The sequence below is a fragment of the Bos indicus x Bos taurus genome, chromosome 24, assembly GCF_003369695.1.
Source record: "Bos indicus x Bos taurus breed Angus x Brahman F1 hybrid chromosome 24, Bos_hybrid_MaternalHap_v2.0, whole genome shotgun sequence".
Lineage (NCBI taxonomy): Eukaryota > Metazoa > Chordata > Mammalia > Artiodactyla > Bovidae > Bos > Bos indicus x Bos taurus.
Window position 1 is genome coordinate 54925132 of NC_040099.1, and position 22235 is coordinate 54947366.

The window sequence follows — 22235 nt, forward strand, 5'->3', positions numbered from 1 at the left end:
AAACAATTTAATCGCTAATAAAGAACCTGCCAGCTTTTGTGTCTCGGCTAAAACGCCCACTTTTTACAAGTCCCATTCTATCACTGTCAGTGGTACACCCTCAAGAGACACATAACGGATATATACCTACACATATATATACTATGTATATATTAACCTGATGCATTCTGAAACAACACACATCTCAAAATAATAACGATTTATTTCTCCAAGACAGCAGTTGGCTACCTGTTGCTTACCACTGCTATTTCTCTGCACAAAACAAAAGGCTACCAGAACTGAAGAAGGATGTTCATCTATAGCAGTGCTTATTCCTGTAAGTCCACAGGATGACCAAACAAAAGGCTGCTGGAACTGAAGAAGTATGTTCATCTATAACAGTGCTTATTCCAGTAAGTCCACAGGATGCAGGGTTACAATACGACAAAGCAGTTTGGGGAGCTCCTCGGGGCATATCAGTTAAAGGATTTCCATCCAGCACCTCTCTAAGCAGGAGAAAACAACAAGCTCCCTCTCCACAAGTCACTCACCTTGCCACACAGTGGGGAATCGTTTCAGCTGTGATCTGCTATTTAGACTTGAAGCCCAACACACGGAGAGTCTGCCTTTCTTTGGGGTTTGCATAGCTGGTGTTGGAGAACAGGAATTCAAAAAGCAATTCGGCTCAAGAGAAACTCATTTTCACCGGAAGACACACTAGGGTCTGTTCTATTCTCAAATTTCACCAAAAGCAGAAATTCATAAATATGCCACCCTCTCCCTCTCCAACCCCGATTTCCTCAATTGGGGAATTTCCAAAATTGTGCTCTTTGCTTTCTCCTTAAGTGATCAACACCGTTTATGGCCACTGCTGAGCCCAAGCTGAGCAAAGAGAGTCGGTCCTTGCGAGACTCACAACCAGGAAGCACAAATCAGAACGAAAGAAATCTCCACACTCCACGGCTAGATTATGAAGACTTTTTTAAAGAGAAGCGGATGCAGCCGCGCTCCTATATACAACAGAATTCTCCTGGACATGAACGTCTCAGAAGGAGACATTCCCCAGGCCAGACATTCAGCCATCACACGCCAGTCTGTCCACCTCTGATCCACCCTCTGCCCCTTGCCACTTCTCACCTTGCGTTTGCCCAAAAAAACGAACTTCAGTCGCACCCGAGGGCAGTATTGCCCACAAACCGAGGGAGGGTCTGTGTCCCGGCACACACACACTGACAGACTCACGCGGGCTGAGTGACGCTTTCACAAGTTAAGGGGCCTCGCGCTTACTCAGCAGAGGAAATCTTTGTGTCTGGGAGGAATCACGCCAATTCCTATTAGGAAGAAAGGATACAGGGGCGAGGAAGTCTATTCTCTCGTTGACCAGAAAAAGAGGCCGGGCGAAAACAGAGACCTCTGCCATGACCATCTGTGAAAAGGAAGGATGTTGTCAACTTTCTTCTCCCCAAAACTCAAACGACCTCTGCTTTGACCCTCAGAAACCAGATACACAGGAACAGGCTCTTCTGCGGGAATTGAGAGCTTTACACCAGAGACTCGCGCTCCGAGGCTCTCTGCCCGAGCTATCTACCCCGGCACATTTGCACTCACATTCCAAAGATGTTTCCGTCGCGCTGGAATGGCTGTAAATTTCTTTCCTGCAGAATTCTTTCCAAACAAACTGCCGTCAACTGTACTCTGCAGCGTGTGCAGCAGGGAGATCTTAAACCAGCACCGTTCACCTCATCACAGCAAACCTCTCAGATGCCGAGTATGACTGAACGGGTGGCTGGGCCAAAGAAGTAAACTTTAAAAATGCAAATCTCTCCAGAAGGAAAAAACACACACACACACACACACACACAGGACTCCACCAGAATTCCACCTTTCGGAACCTATGACGGATACCTAAAGGCCACCTCCTCAAGCAGGCTCTACTTAATGACTAAAACTGTCTGCTTACATTTTCCAGGATCCATGAAACAGGTTGTTCAAAAAAAAGCAAAATGAAATTTTTTCTTCCCCCATCACTAAAGAAGACGGGAGGGTGAGAGGGTGCAGGAGAATAAGCACTCCCCTCCCAGCACAAAAAGAACTTCATTTCTGTTTGGATGAATAATGTAACGCTAGAAAGCTTTGAATCTGAAAGAGAACCATTAAATTCTATCAAGAGTTTTCCAAAGTGAGAAAGCAATGCCCTTAGAAAAAGAAAGTCTAAATCTTTCAAGGAAAAAAAGAAAAAGATATGAAACATGTGATTAGTACCGATACTGAAATTAAAAAGAAAGCGTCTGTAAAAACTCAATTGTCTTGAAACAAAGCTTACACTTTTGGCTATGGATAGTATTTTTAGAACTGGGCTTTCTCTGGAGAGTTTAAAGTATGCAAATGCACAAAGCCCAGAGACACACACACACACACGCTATACCTTTGTATGACACTGGCATTTTATTATTTAATTAAAGTACTCTTATTTTTCTAGCTCACGCATGCCTCCCTTGAGACGGCTTTGCTGTTAGCCTGCTGGCCTTGACTTTCAGCCAAAAACAATTCAGAAACAAAAAGGGACAACAAATCATATTTTCACAGACATTTTTATCCCTCAATACAACCCTGTTTTCACACAACATCCTACAGCCCCTATGAAAACTATAATTTAGGGCAGTAGCCACCCAAAACCCAGGATCTGACACATGGCTGCACGAAGCATTTCCAGTGTAAGAAATTCTCAAGTTCTTAATTGCAAATAAACTCTTTTGATAGAACCACTTTCCCCGACATCGCTGGTTTGCAAACAGTGCCACTGGTACCGGCTGATGGATGAAAAAAAATAACAACAAGCCAGTGAATACATTGCTGATACGATGGGGTGTTTATGACTCTGCGCTCGGTGTCATTTCATTACTTTGTGAAAGAGTCAGGCATCCGAAGGTTTTCGGTGCCTCAGTGCCCCAGCCTCAAATGCATCACCTAATTTACAAAACACACTGATTCACCAGGCTCATCCTCTCAACCCTTCCCCGAAGAGAGACTCTCACTTACCTGGTGGCAACCCTGTAAATTCGATTCTCTCCCATAAGATGAGTAGGAGCCCCTTTCTGTTTTACCTGCCAAGAGAAACAACAACAACAAAAAAGTGTAAATTGTGTTTTTCCTTAAAAAAAAAAAAAAATCTCCTTCAGGTAACAGACATCCACTTCTCTTCCCCGATGTTTACATACGAAAAGTAGGCACTACTGGCAATGTATGCAAGCAAGGCAGGGAATAACACTTCCCCACGCTGGCTATGCTAAACTGGAAAAAAATATCCTTCATTCCTATTCTTAGCCAAACTGCTCCACACTTCCAAAAACTGTCATTCCAATGGCCTCCACTTTCTCTAACAAACAAATTGTCATTCCTTATTTTCACTTTCTTTCTCGCTCACAAAATTTAAACAATTTCATTTTTATTTACACAGCAGGCACATTATCTATGTAATGACCCTAGCCTAGTCATTCCCATTGATTACATTGACACTTAATGGTGAGGCCAAAGCTAATCAATCAGGACTCTCCAGATGGTGAATAAAGCAAAGAAACTATTCAAAATTCTGGGTCTCTCTTCCTCTCTCTCTCTTATTTAAACTCCCTTTCCCAGGAGTAAAGACCGTCATGATCAAGATGATGATGGAATTTACATTTGGGAAAGAGGACTGTTGAAAAATTGCCCACTCCGAGGCCAACTTCAGGTTCTACCAGTAGACCCAGCAGAATACGGGGTAATGGAACATCAGTGTCTTGTTCTGATTCTAACACTCCAATTTTTTATCTGTTGACTCCTCTACAGAGATGTACAGAGCCATATCTAAGGGTAAAAATCAAGGCAGCTCATTTGTTTCTTTTAAAAAGTATGTTGAGCCTTAATCGTCAGGAAAACAATGAAAACACCTTTCAAGAGATCCAACCAGTAGAACATACCTAGCGACAAATAAAGAATTGTTACAGAGAACAGTCCACACTAGGACATTCAAAAGGGCTTGTCCCGCCCACAACACAAACCCCACCCCGTCCAGGACAGAAGGATACGCTCTTCCCTTGAGACTAGAGCTTAAGGTACACTGTCCTCTTTACCCAGGACTATACTATTCTTTCTTCCAATGAGAAAATTCAAAACTAGTATTTTGAGAGGCTAGATGGATCCTTCGGAGTTTACAACACCCATGATTTTCCCCCTTGACTCAAGTTAACATAAACGTTACAAGCAGCAGTGTTCAACTGTAATCTTTGAGTTCAACGACAATGCTATGAGGGCATGTCTTTTTGACACCACACAAGGAATGTGCCTTTGATAAATCTTAAAACTAGTCAAAAGCTCACCCGGTATGTGAGTCACTATAGACATAAAACAGAAGATGATTTGTGAAGGAAGCCAAACCTGAGTCTTAACATCAACCCTCTTCCCCATCATTATTAACTTTTCCACTGACTCCAATCGATCTCAAACTTGGGGACACACTCCCACCACCCAACTTCTGGCAAAGTATTCAGTGCAAAGCAGAAAATCAATGACCATATCAATTTCCGTCCAATGAAACAGGATACCAACTCACAGATTCAGTCCTGGGAGGTCTAAGAGAATAACTTTCATTGTATGAGGATTTTACACTGAAGAAGAGATTCATCTGCCTGTTTTAGAAGTATAAATGGTCATAAAGACCTATTTATTCTTCTGTGTCAGATGGAAGCTACTTATAGTCTTTAACTTCTCTTTATACATATTACTAACAGAAAAAAACCAACTCGATCTTTATGAGTTATCAAATGAAGTCTGTCCTTCCTTAAGCTCTCACATCTACAAAGCTTTAATACAACCAGGACATGATTCACTTTGACATAATATCCACTTGTTTAGCAACTAGAAAGACAAGTGGAGAGGCAGGTAGACATGCAGACAAGCAGAGAGACAGAAAGAGACATAGATAAGGTAGAATTTACTCTGACTTCCGAGGAAACTGAGTATCTAGTGTCCTGTTCTGGTGACTTCCAGAAATTGGAAGGAAGAAAGGCGATCTATTTCTTTCTCTGGAAGGAGTTACCGAAGCTATCTCCTACAGAATTTCACCTCCTGGCATTATTTCCCAACTTGACTCCTGCATATAGACCTGGAGAAATGAATTTGCCTACCAGAACTTGTCTCAATTCACACACACACACACACACATATATATATATATATACACACACACACACACACACACACACACACATATAAAGTTAGGTCCATTCCTTTCATTCTTTTAAAGGAAGAGAGGGGGTCCATGCAAATAGTAAGGATGTGAGAGAGAAAGAGAATGTGAATAAATAAACAGGGGAGAGAAGAGAGAGGAAAAGAGGAAAATGAAGGGAGGAGAGCGGACTAGAAAGCACAGGGGTGGGCAGAGAGCAGAGGAGGGGGAAGAGCCGAGCAGGGACGCAGGCAGCGCAGAGTCCCCAAAGTGCTCTTGGCTACACGGACCCAGCATTCTTTACTATCATATCAGATACAGACTGCTTAATCTTAATTTTGCTTGTTAAAAAATATTTATCCAGATACAAAAATAAACCCACTGCAAATTACAAGTTGTCAGGGTTAAAAATCTACTCCTGTTTGTGTGGGGGAGGACAAGAGACCAGCATAGACATGAATCATTCTCAGTAATTTGAGTGTTTCCATGACATCAGTGGGCACCCGTCCAGGACTCTGTCGAAGTCTGTGAGGTACCGAAGAGGCAGCGCAGCCAGCAGGAGGCTGGGAGGTGCACTTTTTTTTCCCTTTTTTTTTTTTTTTTTTTTTAGGATTATATTCCTTGTAAAGATTTCATCTGTGGCATCCACTTTTACCATCAAATAGATCGCTCCAGAGATCCTGAGCGAACGCATGTCATTCTGATAGTGTAAACCTTTAACTTTATTGCATATTTTTGTTTCCAAAATCAACTATAAATCTGTCCTTAGAGCTCAAATCCCTGTTTGGGAGCAAAACAATCAGGACATGGACTGTGGGTAAACCCAAGCACCTTCTCAATTCTATCTTATCTACTCCACTAATTTCCTAATGACAAAAAGCAGCCATTTTACAATGGCACCTCACTTCCAGGGAGAAAAAAATATATACATATTTTGTATAAACTGTCCACTAAAAATCAGCTATGATCTTGATGTCAGTCTTCTGCTTAAAATGCTCAGGAACATTTGTTTCAGATAATAAAATTCTCAAGAGCACTGATAACATGTTTGAGTAGGATCCTTAAGTAACTATCTGTGCTCGTGAACACAAAAGCTCCTAAATATGTGTGTTTACTCTATGCCAGGCATGGATTTTTGTCACTTATACCCACTGGCTGGCGCGGACGGCTTCTTTCCTCCATTCTTCGCCACTGACCTCCCCCCTCATCCCCACGATCACAACGGAGCTTTGAAAGAGCTCAAGATTCTATTTTTCCAATATTTAAAAGAGATAGCAGTGATGAACAAACCCGGCGCGTTCACTGCGGAATTTTCGAGACAACCCTCCAGTACTAGAATGCGACAGCCGCTGCGGATATTTTTTGGCACCAAGACAATGGTGGCAGTGCCAAGCCCCATGGCTAAAAGTACTCAAAAGAGGCATAAGGGTAGCATTAATCGCTCAAGTCTTTTACTGCATGGAGTACTGTTGTCCATATTTTAAAAACTAAAAGTACCCGTTAGTAATATTTGTCGTCTGCCCACCAAGGGGGGGGGGGGGGGAACTCTGAAATATACACCAGAAACAAATCTTGTCAAGCATTTGATTCATTTTTATACCTAAAAGGACCAAATGTTAAATTTTGCTGCTGGTGACGATTTGCCGTGCATGAAACGAATAATATGACCTAATAGGCTACACTGAACGCTGAATGAAAGCTACAAGAGAGGATTTCATAAACGAAGTCGACATATTGGCTAAACAACTTTCTTCTGCAAAAACGATGTATACAAGGAACATGTAATGCTATGTCACAATTTTTTAAATTAAGCAAGAAAAACGCTGTAAATGAGCAGACACAACATCCGTCAATCAATCCTTCTAAAGACAAAGGAGCTCAACTGGCAGCCCCTTCTCTAGAACAAGTCGGCATCTACAGTGAGCAAACAATCCGGAAAGTCAACACGTGTTTTGTCCAAATTGAACCCATCAGCTGTTAAAAACCTATATTTAAATTTGATTATTAAAAATGACACCAATGGGCAATCAATAAAGGAGTCACTTGCTTTTTCTGTTGCCCTTGAAAAACTCAAAGATAAGCAGAAAATATAAGCTGTTTCCATTTATTTTTAAAGACCAATCCTTTTGCTGATTTATTCAACTGTTCTTTATCTTGCTGCCTCATGAAGGATAGAGAAAAAAAATTTAATGTGGGGGGGAGTATGATGAACAAATAGCTATATAATTCAAAATCTAATACTTTTATATTCTTACATAATTTTCCATTTGACTCATAATTTTCCTTACAATCTATTCGTGGTATCCCATTGTAAGCAAATGCCATAGGAAATGACTGAGAATGAAAGTGTTACATGAAGGAAAAAACTGGTATCATAAATTCAATAATTCACAAGGACACATCTAAGAAGTACCCCCTTTGGCAGATTACTACACCTAAACATTAGTTCTAATCCACTTGGAGGGAGTGAGAGACAGGCAAGAACAACTTATCCATGATATGATTTCTGGAGATAAGCCGTGACTCAGATGAGCCCACGGGTGGTTGACCCGTAGGATAACAATAGGTTGTGTTTGGGTTTCTAGCTTTTCATTCTTATAAGGCCATTTTTAATATTACATATAAATGGTAAGTATTTCACCAACAACCGAACAAGATGCACTATATGCTGGAACACATCATCCTATGAAAAGCCTTGATTTAAAAAAACAAAAACAAAAAAAAAGTGACCTGATGTTGTAGGACAATACCCAGCAAGGTTATTCCATTGCTAATCCTCATTCTGGGAACTGAAGAGCCAGCCCTTTGTTCTCCGTCACCAGACTAAGGAGCTCATCACAACCCTGTTTGAGTTGGATTAAATCTCTGTCCCTGCCCTCAGCCCATCCTTGGTTACCTTATCATCTGGGGGTGGGAGGCATACTGAAAAGAGTATTTCATTAAACAATAACCGGAAGAGTGGTTCCAAAAACATACATGAGGTTATTTATAATTTACAGTTCTTTCATCTTTCCCACGCCTACCTTTTTCTATCTTGTCCACACGATACCCGAGTTCTTGTCACGTATCCCCACTACGCAAAGAGGTTATGTAGACATTCATTCAATCTACACAAGAACCAACCCTGTGAGGCACGTAATATAAACACCACTTTACAGATGAGAAAATTGAGAAACGGAAAACTGCCCAAGCTCACAAAGGCAGCAACTCTTAGACCCAGGATTCAAACCCTGGCAGTTGGATTCCCAAGGCTGGACTATTCGTACTATTCTGTGCTGCTGGAATTTAAACTCGGGGAGAAAAAAAAAAACTACAAATACATGAGAAGCCCAATTCTGAAGACTTAAATCCCAGAGCTCAAAACACTCATGAATTTGATATGAAATTAATGAAAGTGTCTTAGAGGTGGTGATAATTTACATTTACATGGTGTTTTATTCCTAAAAGGTCTCTAGGTACTTAATAGCTGTGCAAATAATGTGCACCAGAACCTGTGACTTCATGAAAAAATCTGTAACCATCTCCACAACAACTGGAAGCAACTGACAAAAACGGCCGCAAACGGCATCTCTACACACGTCACTTGTGAAGAACATGAGTTCAAACCAATGAAGACGAGAAGAGTCAAAGTCAAAATACAGTCATAGTATAGGACAAGGCAAGATACGCACTAGTGTCTTCTGTGGAATAACAGCCCCACAACAGGCTCCGAAAAACAAAAAGGAGGCAAATTTAAAAGCCCAGGAAATGTTAGAAGCTACCTATATATCCCTCTTGACCCCCAGAAATTTACACTGTATCTTAGCAGGGGAAATCCTCTGAAAAAATGCTGCAATGAAGACCTTTAATTTCAGTTAATATCTTTTTTAACTTCACTTACTTTTTAATTTTAATCATACATTTTATTTAATCCAACACATCCAAACTGTTACCATTTTGACATGCAATCTTTCCTAAATCCATTTGAATACACATACCTGCTCTTGTCTTTTTGCCTACTGACTCAAATCCTGAGGAATCTGAGAAACCACTCTTTTTAAAAACTTAACATTTAAAAGAATGCCCTGGGTTACAAGGTTAAAATTTGAATTTTATTTTAATTGACCTAAAAATACTTGTGTCTTGTTGTGATGCTTCCATGAATATACACCTTCGTGGTTCTCACTAGCCAGTCAATCTTAATTTTCCCTGATCCGAGCTTGGAGGTGACAGTCTGGGTTTACAAGAAACCAGAAACTGACATTATTTTCCTTATTTCTAAAATACAGAGAAGACCACTGGTTCTTTCCTGTAGAAAGAACTCCTACTATACCAGGAGGCCTTTTTTTTTAATCCAAATATAATAAATTTCATGCTAAAAGAGTTACAACTCAATTTCAGCTGATACAATAGTCATTCCATAGTCTAGAAAATTCTCTTCCTCCACTTCATCCTAAACTGAGAACAGAAAGAAAATTCAGAGGAAAAGTGACGAGGCACACAGTTTGCAGCAAAGGATGATGAGAAACGGGGACCAAATCACTTTCCCAGGAAAGACTAACTGCAGTCCTTCCTTTCATCAAAACAGAACACTCGGTAGTAACTAGAGCTCTGACCTTGGAAAATGATGAGTTTTTAGCTGCCTTCTGTCGTTGCTTCACCTCATCTCATCTAGACAGCGCCTTCAAAACAGTGGGTGTACCAAAATTCCAGATATACTTAAGAGCATCTTGAGGCCTCACCAAAACTCTTCATTTGGGGGGTTCTAAACATGGTTCAGTATCTACACTCAATTCTGCTTAAAGCCCTCACATTTGTAAAGCATTATATAGGACATAAGGTAAAGACAACAAGACCCTAGGAGTTCCTTAGATGGCCATTTTAACCCCATGTTCACAGTGCGTGCGTGCGCTCAGTCAAGTTCAACTATTTGCGACCCCATGGACTACAATCCCCTGGGCTCCTCTGTCCATGGGATTTCCCAGGCAAAAATACGGGAGTGGGTTGCTGTTTCATCCTCCAGGAGATCTTCCTGAGCCAGGGATCAAACCCTCATCTCCTCTGTCTCCTGCACTGGCAGGTAGATTCTTTACCACTGACTCAACTGGGAAGCCCTCTGTTTATAGCAGAAGTCACTAAAATTCAGAAAAGGTGGGGAATTTCCTGGTAATCCAGTGGTTAGAACTCTGTGCTTTCACTGCCAAAGGCGCTGGTTCATTCTCGGGTTGGGGAACTAAGATCCCACAAGTCCCGTGGCCAAAAAGGAAAAAAAAAAAACAAAAAAAGGCAACCAACTTCTAACAAATAAAAGAGGTTGTACAGATATTAAGAGACAAAGCTAGAACCTAAATAACCAGTTCCTGTACCGAAATCTGTTTTTACAATATGCCACCTTTATTACCCATAGCTGCTGTGGTAACAGAGATGATTCCACTCGGCTTTTTCTCACTATGTAGCACAGCCCTCTCCGCAATTCGTAGTAGGTTGAAGAAGCATTCTCCAGTCCTTTGATGAATGAAAATGTTAGAACAGGTCACATTTTGAGTGACCATCCTCTGGGACACCAAAAAGCCCCTTTTCGATGCAAAATGAAAAGTACTGTCTTAGATTATTTGGCCCACCCCGGACAACAGCTGGGATCATCCCCTCCCTCACGCTTAGGAGAAGTGCACACATTATCAACTGAAAGCACGTGAGTTTTATCCTTTCTTTTCCCAATGCCAGAAAATCTTTTATTGAAAATAACACTAATTCCACAGTGTGCAATTAATCAACATAATCATGGGGATAACTTAGCTGTTTGGGGAGGTGTGTCGAATAACTCTTTAAGGCCACTAAAGTGCCACTTGAGTCACCGGAGTAATGATTTTCTGAATCAGCAATTTGTACAAGGGTCCCCTAGGGGCCTGAAGGACTAACAGTAACCCTGGAATCACTCAACTTACTTCTAACGAGTAACTTACCACTGGCTTGATGTGAATAAGATCTCAATTGTTCTGCCTGACCTATTTCTTATTTTTATTGCAGTTAAGTGTCTATGGTGTCTGGGCATAACCAAGTCAATGAAGGGCTCTGTGGGGCTTCCGATGAAACATCATATACATCTGAAGTTTTGCTTTTTATTTGACAACATGTAATCATTTTGCATAGAAAAATGAAAGCCAAGGTCAAGCTCGCAATACACATTGAAGGCATCAGAAACAAAATGTTTCTGCTGTCATCTAAGAAGGAAAGGAAGATGCAGGATCGGGTTGCAGGAAATCAAGCCCCTCAAATCAGTTCTATGGCTCAGACACCCTGCCAGCCATAAGAACTGTCAGAGGTCTTTTCTTAAAACAGATACCTGGGTTCTCCACCCCAGGGGACTTGCAATCAGTGGAACAGAATACAGAATATCTATTTAAAAAAAAACAAACAATAAAATTTCACTGGTTAGTCTAACAGGTTGGGGTAAGAATAACCAATTTAGGTGAACTGATTCGATCTTTAAGATTACATCAGATGAAACTCCAATAAACCTGGGAGATAACATCTAATCTAACCTGTTTAACTGGATTTTGAAACAAAAGTTGATCAACAAGAGTTGATCGCCAAGACTCTTTCAGTTACATTCTGCAAGCTGGAGAAACTTTTTTTCTGACAGCGTATTAGGCCTCTATGTTTGTTCATCTCCACTCATGAAGACCAGTTGTTTTAAAGAAATGCATCTCACATTACCACATAGACAGCTCTCACACACAACAGGATTCCAAGACACAAGTGTCCTGGAGGTAAAAGGACATCCCTCTTCAGTCAGCCCCAGTGGCCACGGCTCTGCAAGTACCTTGTCCCCCTTCCTGCCCTAAGGAAGAAGTCACCTTTAGACTCCAAGGATCAACTCAGGGAACCCGACTTGGCTTCTTAACCTAAAAGGACGCTCCCACCCACGAATTCGGCATGTTCGTGCTCTACGGAAGCATGGAGTCCTTGCTGGGGGAGAGAATCTGGTCTTCTGATTCCTCTGGAGGGGACTGATGACATTTCTGACCAAACGCAGCAGAGACAACACCCTATAAGTAAGACTTTGTTGCCCCGCTCAATTATTTGGAATTTATCAGCAAATTTTAAGAAAATCAGTAGTTACGTTCTACCTTGCAATCTGCTTTTAGCGATACATTATGTACCACCCAGTAAACTGATGTTCTAAAAGAGTCTCACGAGTGTGTGTGTGTGTGTGTGTTAGTCGCTCAGTCATGCCCAACTCTTTGTGATCCCAAGGACTATAGCCTGCCAGGCTTCTCTGTCCATGGGATTTTTTCAGGCAAGAATACTGGAGTTGGTTGCCATTTCCTTCTCCAGGGCATATTCCTGACCCAGGGATTGAACCTGGGTCTCCCGCATTGCAGGAAGACTCTTTACTGTCTGAGTCATCAGGGAAGTCTCACTAACATCAACTGTTCAAAATAATAATGACCAAACTCTGAATTAGGCACGCCAGCACAGAAAACAGAAGAAAGATGTAGTATTATGTTCATTATAAAGTGTGTATCTAGGGAAATCACATATTTTAGCGCCATCTCATGTAGGGGATGGCCTCACTTTTCAAGCTGAGCTCACAACTAACAATTAGAATATAAACACTGTCATCTCTTAAAAGAAGCAACACACATTTGATATGAAACTCAAGAATGCACAAAAATACAGGAGGTGGGGGGTTCATGAAAATTTTAAATACAGCTTTACATATGTACAATAAAATAAGTATTATACTTACATGTATATATGTAAGTATAATACTCATATATGGATATAAGTAGCATTTTTAACCCCAAATAGAAGAGAATCTGAGTGTCATTCATAGATGCATCTATATTAGACAACATTTCTCTAGTCTTAGACTTACAGAGTTCATATTCCCTAAATATACACTACTGAGAAATTGTGGTGAAATAGCCCATAATTCAAAAAAAAATTCAGGGCATTCACGGAGCAGATAAAGAGGAGAAAGACTGCTAACCATTGAGCCTGCCCTTCAAGATCAACTTTAAAAGAATGGCCCCATTACAAACAAGCTGGGAGGGAAACAGGACCAAACTCCTCGAGTCCAACTCCCTTGTTAAAGGAAGGTGATGGTTCACAAACAAAATTACACAAACCACTGAGCCCCACACTATAGCGTTTAAGGAAAACCTCCCAATTACTGAATATATGAGCATGACTAAATCAAGAGAGGAAGGCGGGGGCCACAGGAAGGAAGGGGAGAGGCAGAGGAAGGGAGGATGAGGGAGAAGGAGGAACGGAGGAAGGAGAGAGAAGGGGCGTAGTCACAACAGTGACCGCATCCTAGCAAAACATGCAAGAAAATAAAATCCACCATGGGGAACAGATGTTTACAGACAGCAATTTTCAATTCTGAAGCTTGCAAAAATGGTCCTCTGAACCTGAAAGAGGCCCAAAAAACATAAGATTCAGGAATAAATATTGTTGGGTGCCTGTGTATAACCAGCACATGTTGGCTGATGGTACGTTAATGATGGACACTGTCCTCAGGAACTTGACTCAAATTGTGTAACGGCCTATATGGGAACAGAATCTACAAGGGGGGACATAGGCATCTGTACAACTGATTCACCTTGCTGCACAGCTGAAACTAACACAACAGTATACATCAACTATACTTCAATAAAAATTATTTTTAAAGAGTAAATGTTTATTTACAAAATAGAGTAGATGGGTGAGAAGCCAGGGAGGAACCCCAGTAACGTCTGTCGTCAGGGGTACAGTGGGAATACTGAGAAGCACAGAGACCACCGAACGCAACCTCAGCGTGGGGGCAGGCAACAGGATACGCCGTTAGAACTAATTTAGCGGGAAACGGATATCTGTGGGAATGCCGTCTGCAGCTATTTGACAATGTTAAGTAAATCAAAATAAATAATACCTTACACCTTTATGATTTACCCATAATAAATTTTAAGGTAACGGATGCCTAAAATTGGAAAGCTGGAAAACTGGAAATAACTTAGAAGACATTTCCCCACTTCTCTAGCTCTAGTTCTCCGATCATTCCATATGCTGGGGAGCTGGTTGGGGAGTTTTGATGGAATTTGTTTATTATGAATTAGAGAAATCTGCAAAGACAAAGGAACTGGAGAGAGCTAAAAAATTCTCGCCACGGAATCATCACGTAATGGACTCAAGGCATTTCAGAGATAATGTAGAAATCACTTACACACAGTTAATTTTTATAAAGAAGTTGATGGAAACTTATCAACAATAACTGCTGCTATTTTAAAGACCTATTCATTATACAGAGCTTTGGCCTTTACTACCAAGTCTCCACCTAAGTCATAGCACAGAGGTGAGAGGTTCCCTCTGTAACCGCCCTCGTATACATACGTCAGTCTTGCAACCTGACAGCGTCAGTAACCTGCTCCTTTAGCATCCTACACTCTAGAAACAGCAACCAAAAGCAGCCAAACAAAACAGAAAAGGCTCCACTCAAACTCTGATTCTTCTCAATGTCTGCCAGGGAGAACAGCTAATTTGGTCTGCAAGGACACCAAAAACGTCTTCATAAAACATTAGGATGTAAATACAGACTCATTTTCCTTCACAAAGCAAGTAAAACCAGTTAAGCCTACCAAGGGGTTCTCTACCAGGCATTAGCTATATACAAGGAGTTGCGTTTCAAAATTTCAATGATCTATCCTTTTAAAGTCCATGCCCAACTTAGTAAACAAGAATTCTTCTTGAGTGGAATCAGGCAAGGAGGAGTTAGGAAAGCAACAGGAAAATGATTAATGGTCATCTGAAAACAACCACCTAATAACTCAAGAGTGGTGTATACTTCACATGTTATTTGAGCTGTCAAGAGTCTCATATTTAGCAAAAGGAAACTCCCCCCAAAACCCCAAGCAAACAAACAAACAAAAAAATCCCTTCATTTCTTAATAATTAACTGCCATACTCAGTATTAACCTACAACTTTATAATCACTACAAATATCTGATTGTATAAAAAATACCAAAACAAAACAAAAAACAACAAAAAACCAACCTTGAAAAGTAAAAGAAATTAAGAACCCTTCCATGCCAGTCAGTGCCAATCTAAGTAGCCAGCAGAGGGCGCACAGCCCCAACAAGAGCTGGCTCTGGCCAGGTACCACCCAAACTCATCTCAGACTAAATCCGACCAAAATTTGAATACAGGAAGGAGGGACATCATCCTATCATGAAATCGCTAAAACTAACATGCTCAGTTTAGGATCAGTAAGAAATACACACAAGTATACTTTATTATTCAGTACTGACTTCAACATTTCTTAACAGCTTCATGGAAAGGTGTTCATTAAAAATAAAGAATTCTTTGTATACAAGTGAAGTTTTGTTAGTTTTCAAGGCCACCGTAGTGTTTATAGATGTATATGAAGAATTATCTAGAAAACATGAATTTGTAGGAGTAAATTAAATATTGAATTTCTAATACATAAACACATAGGTTTTTATATTAAATTACCCTTTGCCAACAGTTTCTTTTAGAGTAATTCCATGTGTCATATGCAAATCTATTGATTTTTGTAACCCTAGAGCAATCAAATATGTACCATTTTATAGTTAAATTGTGACACATAAGTTACTTATTTCCCCACTGGTTTGTGCTTGACTGATTATTTTTAAGTTGTCTATTCTGGGTCTCTGTATTATATTAGCCTTGGAGTTACAGTAGATTACCCCAGAAGAGTACCTCGCAGTTATGTATGAACACATACATGTAGAAAGAGCACTTGGTTTATTCCTTAAAGTCACAGACTCTTCCTAAATCTTTTCGAGCTTTTGATTTCAGAAGTAGTATCACGAACTGAAAAATAATATGAATTACCTCATGAAAGCAACAAATTAAAACCAACATCAGATACTGTATTTTTTACATTTACAAATAAAAGTTAAATAATCAGGATGTCCAATCTTTCATTTCAAGCACATTAGAATAAACAGAAGGTCTGCACTTAAGTTTCAAGATGGAAAGCTTAGTAGGATAATGAACTGCTACTTGTCCATCCACCTAAAAGATCATTTCAACCTCACCTCACTCAGCAGCAAACAAAAACAATGAATCCACGTAACGTCGCCATCAGGTTGATTTTTTTTTTCAAGCATTCTTGGTAGATTTGAGTTGAACTTAATTTACACCCTCTACCAACCAGGTGGTTTAGGTTACATGTAGGTCATGATAAATAATACTTATCCTTTGGCTGATATGGCTGCACCGTTTTTGCATAAGTTATAATGATGATGGTTTATTATTCCTAAGCACTCAATTCTGAAATGTTTACACAATCTGTTAAGTCCAGGCAAATTTAAATGATTCTGACATGCAGCCTGCTAAGGCCAGTGACGGGGATAATGCCTCTTTACGTGGGTAAAATTTCGTGGCATATAGGTCACTCTCTTAAGGGGAATCAACTGTGTGTCTCTTCTTTGCATTTCCACCACAATCCTTCATCCTGCAGCCTGGAGCTGAGAGTGAAATGCAAGAAAGGAGCCGAATGCTCAAAGCAAAAATCTGCTTCCAGGACAATCCATTATATCTGACAAGTTAAATGTTCCATGGTCGGCCATATGGCATCAGAGCAGGCCCGGCGACGGAAGAGGGGAACTCAGCAAATGCATCACAATTAAGGAGTTTGGCTACAGACCTTACTTTGAATCACTTTATTTTTTTAATAAATTTTAAATGCTGTCCCCCCAATGTGTAGCTGAATCCCGTTCCTGGGATCATTTTTAAAGGAGCCCCATGATTTTGTTCTCATCTCCTGACTGTCAGTGCTGAACTCGAAAAGGCACACGGGGCCATTCTCGTCACAGGAAGTTTCACAGAGGAGGACCTGTAGATTCATTTCAAAACTTTCCAGACAAATAATACATAGAGCCGCTCTGTTCACTAGATTAGATGTCAACGAAACTGGTCATTGAAACGGGACATGAATCTGAGATAACATTAAATGAAGCCGGTTTCCATTTTTAAGTCCAAAAAATCTGAAAAGCTGTAGTCATAACTCCACAAGCGTGTTTCGGTTTCCTCTGTGGTTTACTTAATGTTTACCAGACTAATGAACTGAGACTGCCTCAGTTAGACCGAGCTCCTCCTAACACTTCCCCAAAAAGCAAGTCGGCATACTTCTGCTAATTCCGTGTTCCAGAGGCAGGTCTTAGATGCTTTCTAAGATGTTGATTACAATCAGGTTGTCTATAAAAATAAACATTTGTTGTTAGAAACAATGTAATGTAAATATAATTTGTATTATAATCAAGGTATGCATTAAGGGAGAAGAAGATGAAATTAATGAAATGACCAAAATAGCATCATTAGACCATAGTATTCCATTATCTTCAGTAAGGAAAACAAATCTTTTCTTAAGAATTCTCAGGAAGAGAAGTGAACCTGTAATAAAAACAGGAAAAGCTTTCTACATAAATGTCCAAACTCATCTGGTCTAGTGTCACACAGCAATTTTATCAACACCCTCACTTCCTGGGGCTAACAACTTCACGAGCAAATTTACATATAATATGGTGCGTGTTGTGTGTGTATAAACTGTAATGGGTGGGTTTTTTCTAAACAATATAATGGCTATCGTTTACGTATTCGCACTGCTTTGCAAACACGAAATTCATAATGATTAAGAGAAACATGGATGCAGCTTTCTGAAGAAGACAGTAAGTCTCATTTCCCTAAACTATTTTCACTCGCCATTTCTCCAGAGGGTCACTATTTCTCTCAAATGTACCCACTTCGGCCTTAATTAAGAATAATATTATTTCAAAGAGCATATCCAGAAACTTTATAAAAATGGGTCACTTTTCTTCATGTATAAAATTATAAAACACATTATCTGGTGGTCCTAAATTTATTATTTGTTATGGTACACTTATATTTGTATCTCATTTATATTTTAATATGAAACAATTTATTAAATCATGAAGATGGTTATGTGGATTATGACTGGCAAGCTGTATTAAAAATCAATTGTCACAGCTCTTTTTATTTTACCAAGTGCTTTCACATACATGATCTTATAAGCTTCGTCATAATTAAGTAAGTATCATTAACTGTATCATAATATTTTCATTCTATATGTGAGAAAAAAGGCAGACTCAGGTTAATTTATTTGTCTTAGGGCACACAGCTACATGATGGAGGAACCACATCTTTTGCCTAAGCCTACCTCTAATGTCACAGTGTACTGGCGTGTACCTCCCCATACGTGAGCAAGTATGACCACTGTTAAAAAGATAACAGGCAAGGATTACTTAGGAATTGAAGTACATTTACTATACATTCTTACTTCTTATTCAAGAAAAGTGGCCAATTTCTCTGGTATTGTGATAGTACCAGTATGAAAAAGACACCAGAATCTCCATGCTTGGGTTTCCTAGGAGGAATGAACACCTACTCAAACACAACTACACTTACATACGCGCACACACACACACAAAATGCAGCCACGCACACCTCAACACCAACAAAGTGCACCGGGCCATCGTGTACTGTAGATCCTATTTCCGTGTCTCCAGATCCACATTTTTATTACTAATTAAAATGTCCAGATGGTAAAATAACACCTGATCCAGGGGGCTTTTAAGTGCAGTAATTGTCAACGCTCAACCCCTACATTGTTAACAAATGGGAAAATTGGCTACGTTGACTTTTATATGTACTGTTTCCAACCTATCAGTGTAATGGAGTTAAAACTTTAATCATCTGAACACCAATACGTCCACATTAAACCCTTTACCAAGAAAAAAGCAGAAAGACCTGATATTCAAATCATCACCATTAAGAGAGAGCTATGGACTCCAGCAGAACTGCACATCACACCACGCCAATTCACTTGTCTTTTACGGGGGGAAATATATAAAGGAGGAAAAGAATGAGGCTCTTTCCCTTCATCCTTTGTCTTACAGGTTCACTAAATCATAAACAAATTTTGGATTTTTTTGTGCCCTTAAATTTGGGGGGAATTTTTATACCACACAGAGGTACCGATCTATACCCCAAAGCAAAATGTCATTATCTTACAAGCTTTTTAAAAATATGAATTTGGGCATGACCCCTAAAAGTCAGGTTAGGCCCTGGCTCATGAATAACATACTCCTGGAAATCACAAATGTTTTTAAAATGTTTAAAGCACTTACTTCCTAATCCTAAGTGGATTCATTTTTCCCTCAAATATTTTCTTTCTCTCTTTTTTTTTTTTTGCAAATATCTAGGCTGCTTTGATACGCAAATGTTCTCCCAAACATTTCCACCAGCCAGCCACTGAAATTTCTCCACAGACCCCAACCAATGGGAAAGTTTGCAAGGGAAATATGAGAAGCAACTGGATGAGAATCCTGCCAGGAACCCTGGCTTCACTGGCCACAAACAAATGTGGATTTTGTTGCAATACCTGTGGCTGCTTTAGTGAAACAACTCCTTGAAAATTCTCAGTCATGGGGCAGTCATTCTCCTTGACTGAAGCAATAGCTTCTGGGGAGGGTAAAACCGATCTCCCACAGGTTTCCTATTTCAGAGTTCAATAACTCCAGGAAATGTGGCTTTGCACATGGACAGTGAAAATCTCATCATTTGAAAAAAAAAAAAATACCCAAAGGAATTAACATCTGCAAAACAGGAAACAGAAAGAGCAAAGCAAGAGTACCATGACCAGGGTCCTACATCTGAACAGGTATAGTTTTAGGGGAGTATTAATACTTTCAGAAGTGTTCTCTCAAGGGAATAAGCCAGGGAAGAAGATGTCCCTAGAGCCATCTTTATTATATAAATAACTCAAGAAACTACTTCTGCAAATGAAAGATTTTTCTAGAAATGAAAACAAAAGAACAGCATTCAAAGCTAACTTGTAAATACAGTACGATTACAATTACTATCAGTGAAAACAATCTCCAATCCTCCCTTTCCCTTTCATGCTCCACTGCGTAAACACCCCCCAAACCAGCTTTGAGAAATAATGGGATTCCTTGATAACAGGTCAACAAATCATTTCAAAGCATCTCCAGTCTGCTCAGACACAGAACCACCAGAGGCTAGCCACACTGAAAACAGAACCAAATCTCAGGATTCGGTTGCTAACACCAGGCTGGGCATTACTGAGGAAGGTAGAAGTTGTAAATTTGGTGGGAGGAGAAGCCTATCAGTGAATTTATCAAAGCCAGTGGAACGTTGAGCTTCTCCAATTAAAGGGATCTGCTTCTCCATCACTAACCTGCTGGTCGACACTTGTTCCTTCACTTCTCCCACCACTTCCTCATTTACAGACACTAGAAGTGGTCAAAGATTTCATCTGATGTGGGTTTGACGACAGCAACAAAGTTCCAAAAGCCACAGATTTTAATTGAGCCCCAAATACAGATCTGGGGGAGAAAAAGAACCAATCACAGCAGGAAGCGCTTTAAAAGAAAAAGCGGGGGGAAAGGAAGCATCATTTTGAGTAGTTACTCTGCACTCAGTTGTACTATATGAAAAGAAAATAAAAAAGCTCTATAAAATGTCAGAATTAACCTATCGTTTCAGATTGCTTACAGGTGAAATTCTACCATCTGGATGGGCAGTTTGCCCGCATAAAAAAGAAGTAAACTAAAAGGAAAAAACCCTTCTTCTGCCTGCTATTTTAACACAATAGATTTCAAAAGAAAAAGGACACTCACCATAATCTCCAGCTACTGACACACACGTTTACACAACATGTGTGTACACACACACATTCATGTACAAGCTGTGACAAAACGAAAGTTGGAAACAGCAAGAGTGCAATAAAATTCTGTTTCTTGGATCTCTAAAAGATAAATAAGGACTAAAAATCTAGCCTCTCAATTAAATCATAGGAAAGAAATTACATTCAAATTCTCATTAAATAACTCATGATACTTTCCATTTCACTGAGATACTCCAAAAAATAAAATCTAGCATATCAAAGTTTCTATCTTCTCCTAACAAGGCGTATTTATATTCTTTCTTTACGCTGGGCTGGCAAGTTGGGGAATTAGAACTTAACTTTAAATAAACAGGAAACTGCATCTTAGAAACTGCCTGGAGTTATATCATTTGAGAGTCAAAGCACTTATATATTTGACAATTTTTAAAGGCATACGTTTTCATTCCCCTCTATTCTTAATCCTTATACAAACCTTTGTTGTTTTTTTTTTTTTTTTGGATAAACATCTGCCTCAGCAGAAAGATTCAACTTAGTAATGATCATTTTTTAACCTGAAGATCAAATCTTGACATCCTGTCAAGAGTTCTAGGTTTTTTCTTTCTAATGTTAAGGGTGAGAGAGAACTTTTGGTTTAAGTTTAGGCTGGTCTAACAAAACATGGTACTAGGTTGGCACCAAATGGTTATTTGCCAACCTCCAGTCACACATTTTGAAAGCAGCACACAGAGGCTTTATAAATTAATAGCTCTCTGTGCTGAATGCCTGTCGATATCTCTGTCCTGGGGTTTCTGGGTATCCATTTGGATTGTACAGTGTCTCTTAAAATTATATCTGAGGCCCAACACTAAACCAGAAGTGTTGAGTGAGAGAATTACGGGCGCATTCCCCAACTCTTACATTAAACCACAAATGGAACAGATTAAAAAGAAAAAGCACGGGTTGGGGGCGGAGGGGGACACATCATCCAAAAAAGGAAAAAAAAAAAAAAAAAACCACAAGAAACAACTTACCCTGGATAGAGAAATAGAATACTTGCTTTTCTTTCGACTTTATGGGTAGCTTACACGGAAGGAGGCACCAGAAGATCGAAGCACAAATACATGAAGAGGTGTCTCCAAAAAGCAAGAGGATGAATGAACTGTCATGGTGTAAATTTGCCAGCCAGAGGACAGAACACAGCATGCTGGGGCTTGGCTGTCCTAACATGTTTTACTATGTAAATTTAAATAGTCTTGAAAGAGAAAAGAAGGGAAAGGTAGAGGGGTTTTTATCTTTAATATTAAAAAAAAGTTTGCCAGAAATTCTCATACTTGAGTCCCAAATAAAAGTACTTTCGTGGCTGTTATTAAAAAAAAAAAAAAAAAAGAATCCAGCTCT

At 39.7% G+C, this 22235-nt stretch overlaps 1 protein-coding gene across 15 annotated transcripts in view; it reads right to left on the reverse strand.

The window, feature by feature from the left end:
* The window catches only part of TCF4 (transcription factor 4), a 385601-nt gene that overhangs the window by 192064 nt on the left and 171302 nt on the right, over positions 1-22235 (reverse strand). For 11 of the 15 annotated variants that reach the window (XM_027525705.1, XM_027525688.1, XM_027525689.1 and 8 more), the window contains one exon: positions 3019-3083. In XM_027525705.1, coding sequence (XP_027381506.1) covers positions 3019-3083 — 65 coding nt within the window. Of the gene's footprint in view, positions 1-530; positions 694-1116; positions 1384-1587; positions 1666-3018; positions 3084-22235 lie in introns of those variants that run through there. The other 4 variants (XM_027525697.1, XM_027525695.1, XM_027525704.1 and 1 more) reach the window with 3 other exon arrangements.